Consider the following 12086-nt stretch of genomic DNA (forward strand, 5'->3'; position numbering starts at 1 on the left):
AGATTTAAATTCGGTTTAAGAAGCTTTTACGTAAATATCTGTACAATAGGGACTTAAGATGAACTAGGGCAGAAATTAATATCAAGGGACAAGTCAAAGAAAAACTACATTTAAAAAAAAGCCTTCAAAACATAATTACTACTTAAAAACTTTGATAAAGATTCAAAATTATGAACTTGCACTGGCTGTTCTTAATTGCCAGGACAGAAACTACTGGGAAAAGAAACTGGATTCTCCATCTCAGAGTTACTATCACATGGTATCCAAATGGTTGTCTCTTTTTATTTTTTTTCCTAGTAGAAACTGTTATAATTTCCAGGATGCTGAACATGCACACATCAATTACTGTAGTTAAGAACAGAGAGAATGATGTTTCAATTACTTGTGTTAAGAAAAAAAAATAGAAAAAGAATGAAAAGAAGACAAGAAAGGAGAAAGGAAAGGACAGCAGGCAGTATTGCCTCCGTCTCTAGCTAATCTATGCTCTTGGCCAACCCATGCAGAGAAATGAAGACAACAGTGTGACTCCTCCTGTGTTTTTTGTTTTTGTTTTTGTTTTTGTTTTCCTTTCAGTCCTTCCTTTCAATGTCAAGTTTGGTAAGCGTATTACTTTCCTTGTATCTCTACATCTTCCATAGGGAAGCATCAAAAACTACTGGCCTTGGGAAATAGAGGGAAGACCACCAGAGACAGAGAGGGGGATGGGAAAATGGACTGGGATGGTCTTTCTCCACTTTCTAACCAAAGCTAAGCTTACACCACAGTGTTTCGGTGTCTGTAGGGTGGAGGAGGCAGCACAGTGCCTGGCTTTAGCGAGAACTCAGAGAGGTATTCAGGATTCTCTGCCACAATAGGCCGGATCCGTCCATTCTGTCTATAAAAATATTTTGTGCTGTACTCCTGCAGGTAGTCTGGGTGCTGAAGGGTGCTGCGAGGTGGCAGGCTGTGGTTCCAGTAGTCAGGGTTGTCAAATGCTTTCTTGGCCTTCTCTGGCACAGACAGTACGTTGTTCTTCAGATACTCGGCATTCCCCAAGGTGTTGGCGAAGGTGTTGAGGTACAGGGGCTCATTCACATATTCATCCTCTGCCTTCGGGGGACCATTGGAAGCATTGTGATATTCGGGGTTATCCAGAGCTTGAAGGTCTCCATTTTTTCTCCTGGAAACAAAAGGATTCTCCTCCACAGGATTCAGATATTCTGAAGGAATAATAATAAGAATAAAAAATTCAGCTGACATCCCCATTCAGAAAAATGTCAGGCAGACCAAAGTAATACACACAATGATTAACTTCTTTATCAGAAACAAGAACACCACATATTTGTTTTCATAAGTTCTCAACAACTCCCCCTACCATCTCCCTGCCTTTGCCTTTTTAGATTACTACTGCCTATGAAAAAGAGTAGGCATTATTTTAAAATAATACTCATAACTAAACTGACAAGGACACTTACAAAGCCAGCATTTGAATTTCTATCTTCTAGATGGTTTTCACAGCATTTGTCCCTTCTCCATATCTGTAAACACTATTGCTTCCTAAAAGCCAGTAATTTAGCTATAGAGGAATTTAATTTTTCATGAACAGTATTGAAAAACCAAGGATTCTAGTATAGAATGAAGAGATGAAGAGAGAAGCAAAGTTTTTAGTCTATCTAGTTTTCCATGAGTGCCAGCACAGGTGACAAGGAGTTGATTTGAGCTGCTCCCTGGGGAACTTGGCACAAAGAAAACAAGGCAGTGAGGAAAACAAATCTAAGAGATATCTTACGCACCTCTAGTTGAGTTGCTTTCTGTTGAATATATACCTGCTTAAGAATAAATTTTCATTACAACCCTCATTTTTAATGCCTAGAGTCACAAAACAGGAAATAATTATTTTAAATCATAGTTAGCTAGCACCTATTTTCAATTAAAATTGATTCATTGCTCAAGGGAATACTTTTATTTGGGGTATATGTATGGTCTTAAATAAAACTTATTCCCATAATTTTCCCAGCTTCCTTCAGCCTTATTTCTATCTCCATATTTGTACCAAGAAGGATGAAGACAAATAAACGCATGCATACTAGACTCTCTCTTGTCTTCCTTTTTATTACACACATAAAAAATTAAGGTGTTCTTATTCTGAATTCTAGGCATGGAGAGGCTACTAATTGTTTGTAGAAAAATTAGCATTGAAAAGTAAAATTTCTATTCTTTTGTGCTTGTACTCCTGTTGCGTGTGCCAGTCTTGAGTCTTTTTTAAAATATTTTTTATTGTAATTAATAAAAGGGTTACATGATATTTGCCAGATTGAAGGTGCATTAATTCACATACATCAGTCTTGAGTCTTGAACTCTCTGTCATGTCTTAGGCACCCTCCCTGATCTTTTTGTTTGTTTGTTTATGGTTTTTTTTTTAAAGCTAGTGTTCTACCAGTTGAGCCACAGCTCCACTTCCAGTTTTTGGAGATTAATAGGAGAAAAGAGTATCGCAGACTTTCTTGGCTGGGCTGCCTTTGAACTTTGATCCTAAGGTCTCAGCCTCCTGAGTAGCTAGGATTACAGGTGTGAGTCATAAACATTGGGCTTCTATTTCCTATTAATCCAACATGTAGAGGGAGAGCTCCCAGCAAACCACATCTATTTCCCTATGCACAGATGTATTGAACATAATTTAGTAATTAGTATTATTTTAGGTGAAAGACAATCGTGAATATTTCATCAATCTATGTATGAACTGCATTCTATTCATTTACAAGGTGCTATCACTTCAACCTTATAACAATCCTATGAAAAAGAAAGTACACATCTTATATTTTTAGAGCTTCATACTAAAATTTTATTTCCTCTTACATAATTATATATTACCCTGCTTTTTTTTATTGCCCTTACAGAAGTGGGGTAAACTTTACAGTGATTAATATGTCATAATTTGAGAAAACATGAAAGAATTCATGAGAGTTGCAGGATTTTTTTTATCAGTCTTAAAACCATTTAATTAAAAGCATAGGAATGTTTATGCTAAAATTCTCCCTTAAGACAAGGTTATTCTCAAAGTACCGTCTATAGAAACTTATATCTCAGTATTCAGAATGTATAGTTTTTCTCTAGGAAGCCCTGATATCACCGTTCCTTCATGCATTTATAAATGTCTGAATCCATAGGAGTGAATTTGGAGTTGAGGGAGTAATCTTCCCAGAGAGGATTCTATTTTGAGGACCTCTGTATAGCCTTCATTAAACCTACACTGGTGGCTCTAACTGGACTATTATGTATATCAAACTATTCATTATGTGGTCTTTTTTCTACTACAACTGAATTGTATTTTGTGAAAATGATCATAACTATGTAAAAAGGAGACAGTAGGCCCATACAGAGATCTTAAAATATAGCCTGTTATTGACAGTAAGATTTAGAGACATGATCAGTTTTTAATAACATTCATTCATCTTTATTTTGAGATAGGGTTAGCCTTCAAAATTAAAATGCTACTTAGTTTTCACATTCCACATTTATTTCGAGGACCAACTTTTGTGACAACATTGCTAGGATTTGTAAAACTAAAACTTACTTTCTAGACTTGATCCTGTATGGGATCAAGATTAATTTGGAGAAGTATCATACAAATAATTTTCATGATACACTAGGTTATTTAAACGACATCATTAAAAAATAAACCAAATATTTTACTGGTGCTATGAAAAGCTTCAGATGCTCTTGCCAGCAGCATCAGAATTTAGCATCTCCATGATAAGCCCAGCACAACAATCTGTTTAGGTTAATGAATTCTGATCATCTGAGGTCCTTGTTTTTTTTTTTTTTAATCAAGATTCATTTTCAAGTGGGATCTGAGATCGTAATATCTAACAAGCACATAGGGAATGTAGATCAAGAATGACACCCCAGATAGCAGTAAGCCTGAGCCACAAACATTCCATTGTCCTGCTGGCTGGAAAATTTCCCTCTCCGTCTTGCTCATTTTGATGGAAATGCACTCTGAATGCTAGCACATCAGAACAGCCAGTGTGTACCTTGTTTGGGTTTGTCTCGCATAGGAGTCATGTATCCTTCTTCATCCAGCTCTCCTCGGGGGGTCCGTTCTGGGGCAAACACTGTTGGGTCAGCGCTGTACCTCTGGGTGCTGCTGTCCTCATGGACATGGGGTGTCACTGGTTTTCTCAGGGTACCATTACAGCAGGAGTCATCAAAAATCTCAGCGGTTGCACCCTGGGCAACTGGAGCTTCTGGGATGGTGCTGGTCGTGGCTCTGTAGGGCACAGGCATGCCTTGTTCTGTGGCGAAGCCCCCATCTCGATACACAAACTGGTTCTGTTAACAGTAGAGACACATTTAGAAAGAAGTCATTGTTAGGAATAGTTGTGAAAATGAATGCTACTACTCCAAAAGGTATCAGAGCCTGTCTTTCTGAGGAAAGTCATAATACTTAGTTACTTAGTAACTTTTACTTTCCTAGGCGTTGATGCATTGAGCTAACAACTAAAAACTTTCAAAATTCGAATTTTTCTTACAAGGGAAAATATATATGTTTATCTATCTATCTATCTATATATATATATAATTTTTAAATTTCCTAAACAACTAGAATTGAATCAAATGCAATGCTTATCACAAGTATTTGCATTTCTTATAAAACTCAACATGACAAATGGCATTAATAGGAGATACTTTGTGAATAGTGATGTTTCCTTTCCTTCTATTCAGAGGTTGCTCTGAGTGGTTACTGAGTCTCCAGTATCTAACTAGAGAACAGTCACTGAGATTCTGGCTTTTGGCATGTGACCTATGATCTTGACAGAGAAATTCATCTCCTGTCCTAAAAACATTATTGGCAAGCCCAAAGAAATCTCTTAAACAAAAATTGAAAGCTATTTTTGAAGCATGGTATCTTTGGGTTTTGGGTTATTTGCTGAGATCAAAGGCAACTACACAATCTATAGTAAACACACTGTTGGCAAAGGCAAAAAAGAAGAAATTATGGGAGATGAGAGAAGAAATATGGTAAGCAAAGACCAAAAATCCTAAATATGAAGGTTGATTGTGAAATACTTACTCCCAACATGGGGGTGTAGGCAGGAGGAGGGCTGTGTCCAATTTCACTCTAATAGAAAAGAAAAATGGAATGATGGATATAACAAGTGGCAACATGAATGGAAAGTTAAAAAAAAAGAAAAAGTAAAAGAAAGGCATATGAGTCATGTGAGGCTAAGTGGAAACATGCACAACAGTGAATTTTCCTAAACAGTAAAAGGGTGTGCATTCTCACTATCAAGCTTGTTCATGGACTCTAGGGAAAATGAATCTCTGATTTCAATATTAACTACTATTAATTGCCAAAAAGAAAATTGTGGGCCTGGGAGTTTGGCCTAGTGGTGGAGTGCTTGCCTAGCATGCTTGAAGACCTGGGTTCGATTCCTTGGTACAGAGAAGAAAAAGCTGGAATTGGTGCTGTGGTAGAGCTCTAGTCTTGAGAAAGCCCAAAGACAGTGCTCAGGTCATGAGTTCAAGCCAGGACTGGCAAAAAAAGAGAAAAAAAAAGAAACGAAAAGAAAAAGAGAAGAAAAGAAAAGAAAATTGTATTGAAAATTAAAATTTTTGAATCAATCAAATGATAAATTGACAATAAGCATTCTTTTTTTGAAATTTAAAGGAAAAATTTTATTGAGGATCTGAAAAACAACTAAAAGATTTTCCAGAAAACTTTAACTACACAATGCATTGCGTCTACCATGTCAGACATAAGATACAAAACCAGGAGACAAGCCACCAATCTTTAACAACTGAAGGCATGGGGTGCTTGGAGAAAGGCATTAAATAATGATACTTGTAAAAGAGAGACAGTTTCTTCTTTTCTTATTAATTTTGTGCCAGCCCTGGAGGTTGAACTTTTTGGCTCAAAAGTGGAATGGTTTGGAGATGAGTCTCATGAACTTTTCTTCCAGGGCTAGCTTTGAATTGGAATGCTTGGATCTCAGCATCCTGATCCTGAGAATTTAAGATTATAGGTACACTCAGCTGACAGGGTTTTTTTTTTTTTTTTTTTTTTTTTTTTTTTTTTGTGGGTCATGGTGCTGTCCCTGAGCTCTTCAGCTCAAAGCTACTGCCCTACCCCTGGAGCCACAGTGCCACTTCCTGTTTTCTAGTGACTAATTGGAGATAAGAGTCTCATGTTCTTTAGTGCCAGGGCTGGCTTTGAACTGAGATTCTCAGATCTCAGCCTCCTGAGTCACTGTGTCCCGTGACAGTTTCTTTCTTTAGATGAAAAATTACCAAAATAGCTTCATATCTTAGCATGCATATTTTTCTTAGAAGAAAAGTAATGTGTTTAGGAGGAGATAGAGTATATTTCCATCAGTCTGACCTATATTTTGTGACCAAATTACAGTCATCTTTTACTACTTTGGCAATGGGTTGGACCCCTATATTCTCTTTATTATAAAGGTACACATAATTTTATCTTTGGTATCATTATTTTTCAAACTTCAGAAATAGAAAAAAAAGTGAAAAATTTCTTTCCTGAGAACACATTTTACACTCCTTTTATTAGGTTAGGCTCAGTCAAACCCACAGTTGAATTTAGAAGAAGAATACATCTAAATGTTTACAGCTGACCTTTGAGAGATATGAGGTTAGGCACAAAATGTGATGAGTTATTAAGGACAAGGGTTCTTAATGCTTAGGCATTAGGAAAGGGGTTGCATGACAAACAATCCTGTTTCTCAGTAAAACATGTGTATATCATTCACTTTTAGTTACATACACTGAGAATTTCCTCTCTGTGTGCCAAGGATGAGGTCATTTCTCTAGGCTCTGGAGATAGTAAATAACATAGACAAACATAGTTGATTATGTGATGTACAATCTGTACATTCTAAGTGGACAGAGATGATACCCACATCTTTTTCTTTTCTTTACAAGTACTGGGTATTGTACTCTGAGCCTAGGTGCAGTCCTTAAGCTCCTTTTGCGCAAGCCCACTGCCACTTGAGCCACAGCACCACTTCCGGCTTTTTCTGTGATAAATTCGAGATAAGAGTCTCATGGATTTTCCTGCCTGGGCTGGCTTCAAAGATATCCACATCTTTTATTTGGACCATAGCTAAATATAACCTCAAGTTAGTGTGCAAATAATTTAGAAATTCATAAAACAATCTCTAAGAAGAATTTGGTCCCATGGGAATTAATCACAGAACATAAATCACTAACAACTAAAGTATAGTTTCATTTGACTAGATTGCTCTATTGGAGCAAGATTTGTCCCGAACCCCTAGAATGAGAATGTAAATTGTCTCTTTAGCATTGAAAATACCTATTTCCTTTTGTAGTATCACAACATTGACAATTGTAGCATGAAAATGTGCATATACATTTAAAGGTGCATATATTTTAAGTTGATTCTTCAGCTGGTATTTGGAAATATAAAAATTAGGTATTTATGAGTATCACATGTTGATACAGACACATATATGCTGTGTGATGTTTAAGTCAGGCTAAACATGCCTAGCCTCAAGTGCTTTATCATTTCCTTCTCGTTGGACATAGATAAAACCCTTGGTTTTAGCTTTCTGAATTGTACAATACATTATTGTTACTTACAGTCGCTCTACTGTTCAATATCACCCCAGAAATTTCAGTTCTACCTAACTCTCAGTATTCACTGATCAACCTGCTGCAGTTCCTCATCTCTTGTCTTCTACTGTCCATCTCTCTGGTGATCACCCTTCCACTCTCATGGATCAGCTAATTTAGAATCCACAAGAATGGATCACGCAGTCCTATTCGCTCTGCTGGCTTAGTTTCTTCAACATAATGATCTTTAATTCCATCCATATTGTTGCAAGTAACATTTATTCCTTTTATGACCAAATAGAGTTCCCTTGTGTGCATGTACCCTATAATTTTTATACATTCATCAGTGGATGGACAGTTAAGTCATTTCTAGAGATATAGTTAACATGCACTGTACAGGAGTGGGTGGTGTGTTAGGCACAGATTACTTTATGTCCTTTTAAATGGTATTATGCACAAGTATCCATTTCAACTGGCATGAACTTCATTTATCCTATTGACAATATTTTTTAATAAAGTAAAAATAAATAAACTAACTTAGTCATGAAACATCCAGACTTTCATTTTTATCATTGGTCTTAACTCTTAAGCATCATTAAATATATACATATATATGCATATATATACATATGCACATGTATGTATGAACTTGGTAAGGACATTCAGCATTAAATGATTATATAGGCTAAACTGAATCAATAAAGTCAAGCCATCAAGATGGCAAAGCTACTATGCAAAAAGACATTTTCAAATGCTTATCTATTTTCCAATCATCTTACATAGAGTAATATTTTGCTATCTTATATAAAGATACAAAATCCCGTACATAGAATTTGAGAAAGGAATTTTTATATAGTCTAGTGATTTATAAAATAGTGGAATGGTAAAAGAAGTGTAACAATTGTCTGACCACACTTTACCACCAAACACATTTTTGTCTTACTCTCATCCTCAAGACCTGGTCAACAATGAAGGCACTATTCCCTCTGATAAATGTGGGGATACCATGATGTATTAGAAGAGACATTGCCATGGGCCTGTTGGGATCAACACTGTACTATCAGCTAATACCTGAGATGATTAGAAGGAAAAGGAGGAATGAAATGAGGCTGCAGTGAATTTAGTTTACTTCCTTGGTTACTATTAGAAGACAAAGCATTCCCAAGCACTAGCGATGCCCAATGTGTCTCTGATCTCCACCGTTGCAAAAGTGGCACAAAGGGCCGTGATCAACTTGAATCTCAGCTAAGGAGCAGCATGGAATGTGCATTGTGCGGTTTATAACACTTGGGAGATCAATGCTTAGAGGAGTAACTCATGGATCATTCTGGATCAGGAACTCGTTCATTATGTGTGTTCATTATCGGGGCTAGGACGCTTTCCATTGTAAAGGCATTGTATTGAAAATAACTGAAGTTCTTGCAGTTGGCCCATTGCAGGACATCATGTGAAGCTATGCCCTATTAGAATGCTTTCACAGTCCCATTCCGGCTTTGACAAGTCTTTCAGTCAGCAAGCTGCCAACTCTATCTCGACTTGCTGCCAAAACTATCATAGGAATAGTGTCTTCATGGCTTCCCTGTTCTCAGCATTAAAATGGAAAAAGAAAATTGCTCAGCAAACCCCTTAGCATTCATTGTTTTTAGGGTTACTGGATGCTTTAGATACTTTTTTTTTGTTTCTGTTTCTTTTTCTTTTCTTTTTATCTGGTTTCCATGCTAAAAAGCACCTCATTCATTTTCCCTTAGAAGACCAGTGCAGCTCCAAAGGAACATCTGTGAGTCCAATTAGCTGGCTGGAAATGTGATATAATTGCTGGTTAAATATATTTAAATGACATGTTAATCACTGTGTCAGAATTTATAGTCTTTTAAAATAACTTTTTGTACTTCAGAGCCAAGCCAGATTTTACTTGGCTATTTAGTCATTCATTTATTTATTTATTTTCTCTGTTTTTAGTTCACCACGAGCTCTTCTCCTTCCTTTCCCTCAATTTTCCACACAGGAGGGGTGGCATTTGTACTATTGGAAAGAATGACAGCTGCAAGTAAATTGGTTGAGTAAAAATTAAGATCATCAAAGCTGCCAGAACGAGCTGGAATGACCTCAGCAAAACAAAGCAGAGTTCTCAGTCAAAAGGCTTTGTTCTCTCCTTTAGGAAGCAGCCCCAGTGCATGTGTTCCTTTAGCTGGTGAGAGAATTTACTGCCATCAGGACAGACAGAGAAAGAGATGGGTTATGAACCAGCAGGTGACAGGGAGGTTTTTGTTTTTGTTTTTCCTGGTGGAAGGATTTGTAAGGGTGATGGAGAGCAGAGAGTTTGATTTTGTGGTCCTGACACTCTACTATTGTATGATTAACTTGAACTCAAATGCCAGTGGTTACAGAGAAGGCAAGTCTCAACAAACGTATGAAAGACAGTGTTCACTTCACCTGTCAATATATCATGCCCCACAGTGCCTTCTAATTGAAGGGTGAATGTGTCAGTGTCACAGGCACTGTTCTTGCAACATTGTGACATCTCATTCTTGAGAAAATTGAACTCATTCACAAAATAGATTTTTTTTTAAATATGTGACTATGTCCAGGAGTGTGGCCTAGTGGTAGAATGCTTGCCTAGCTTGCACAGAGCCCTGGGTTCCATTTCTTAGTACCACATACACAGAAAATGCCAGAAGTGGCATGTGGTTCAAGTGGTAGAGTGGTAGCCTTGTGAAAGCTCAAGTACAGTGCCAAGGTCCTGATTTCAAGTCCCAGGGCTAGCAATACATATATATTGCTCCCACCTTGTTCTGGGAAGTAAAAAACTTTAGGGTCCAGTGGTCATGGTAAACATCTATTCCAGGAACACAATTCATGTACATAAATTCCAGTAACTGGCCTGTTTACAGTGTCCAGTGGTCACCAGGACCCAACAGTTAATCACCTACACCCAAAACAATCAGAAATATACTTATGAATCAAACTAAATGTCAAACTAAATGTTATCCAATCATGAGCCTGTAGCTGTAACTTGTTTGTACATGATTATAAAAGCTGTGTAAAATCTTTGCTCGGGACCTCTCAGCATCACTTGGCAACAAGTACGCGGAGGTCCGGGTTCGAACTCTTAATATAAAACGACCCTTGCCCCTTTGCTTTGGCCTCGGCCTCTGGTGGTTCTTTCGGGGCCCCAGGAGTTCGGGTACAACCCTAACATCAAGAACAACCCTAAATCTTCTTATCTGTTTCGGGGGCAGGGGAAGGGGTCATGGGGCTTGAACTTGGCCTGGGTGATGTCCCTGTGCTCTTCAGCTCAAGGCTACCACTCTACCCTTGAGCCAAGCCCCACTTCCCATTTTCTAGAGGTTAGTTGGAGATAAGAGCCTCAGGTCCTTTTGTGTCCGGGCTGGCTTTGAACTTTCAGCCTCCTGAGGAACTGGGATTACAGGCATGAGCCGGGCCTCAATTCTTTTTTCAAAAGTAGATGGCATGTGCTTAAGATATTGGTGGTCTATTAGCATGAATTTATTGATGGATACTCTGACAAAGAACACAGGATTCTCAGCTTTGGTCTTCCAAGGCATATGTGCTTAGTATTTCCACAGACAAGACCATAGCATGGGAAATGTTTCTACACTGTGTGCAATTCCTGATGTATGGCTGCATCTTTTTCACAAATTCACATGAGGTTAATGGAACAAAACAAAATCTGTCCATATCTACTCTACTGCAACAAAGCCCTTCAAAAATCTTACTGATGTTTCAGCAACTGACATAAATAATCTATATCTGTATCTATACCTATATACACTGCACAAAATCTTATGCCTGTTTGTTTTTCACTTATGTTTTCCTTGTATTTGATGAGGTATGATGCTTCTTTCTTAGGAATTTTTTTTTCATTCTGCACACATACATACACATAACGTCAATGACTTATTTAGTTGGAGGACTACTGTCTTGGTACTGATTCTTTATCCATTTTATACCAATCTTGGAATTTTAACTCCTTGTTATATGTCCCATATTTTCCATTGTTAAGAGTGTTTTTAATAAAAATGGGTTTGTTATTGCATTAATAACTATAAGTCAATATAGAGCTCACAGATTAGAGAGAAATAATGTTTTATATGTATATTATATATAATACATAGAGAATATAGACTAAGAGCTAATTATATACATATATCAGTGACTACTATTCTCAAAGCAATTCTAGAATTCTTAATTATAATGACTGTGCCATTGTATAATAAATATAGGATACTGAAGAAAATTAAAAAATGGAAATGAATAATATTGTGTATCTATCACATGCCATGCACTATTTTTGGAGGGGGTTATTTATTCTCACTGTGACTTGAACTCAGGTCCTTGAGATCAACTTATTTGCTCATTTTATTGGTACTCAATACATGAGACACACTTACAGCCTGGAGTTTTGCTGGTTCATTCAAGTATCAAGGATGCTTCTTCTCAGGATGGCTTTGAAACATAATCCTCTGAAACTCAATTTTCTGAGCAGCTGGGTTTAT

At 37.2% G+C, this 12086-nt stretch overlaps 1 protein-coding gene across 1 annotated transcript in view; it reads right to left on the reverse strand.

The window, feature by feature from the left end:
• Positions 1 to 549: 549 nt before the first annotated feature.
• The window catches only part of Erbb4 (erb-b2 receptor tyrosine kinase 4), a 972219-nt gene continuing 960682 nt past the window's right edge, over positions 550 to 12086 (reverse strand). Inside the window, exons 27-29 of the mRNA XM_090354754.1 lie at positions 5054 to 5101; positions 4014 to 4311; positions 550 to 1199 (exon numbers count right to left, since the gene is read on the reverse strand). Of these exons, the coding sequence (XP_090210880.1) occupies positions 754 to 1199; positions 4014 to 4311; positions 5054 to 5101 (792 nt within the window). The 3' untranslated portion in view covers positions 550 to 753. The remainder of the gene's footprint in view (positions 1200 to 4013; positions 4312 to 5053; positions 5102 to 12086) is intronic.

Source organism: Megascapheus bottae, chromosome 21, assembly GCF_031878675.1.
Source record: "Megascapheus bottae isolate mThoBot1 chromosome 21, mThoBot2.hap1, whole genome shotgun sequence".
Lineage (NCBI taxonomy): Eukaryota > Metazoa > Chordata > Mammalia > Rodentia > Geomyidae > Megascapheus > Megascapheus bottae.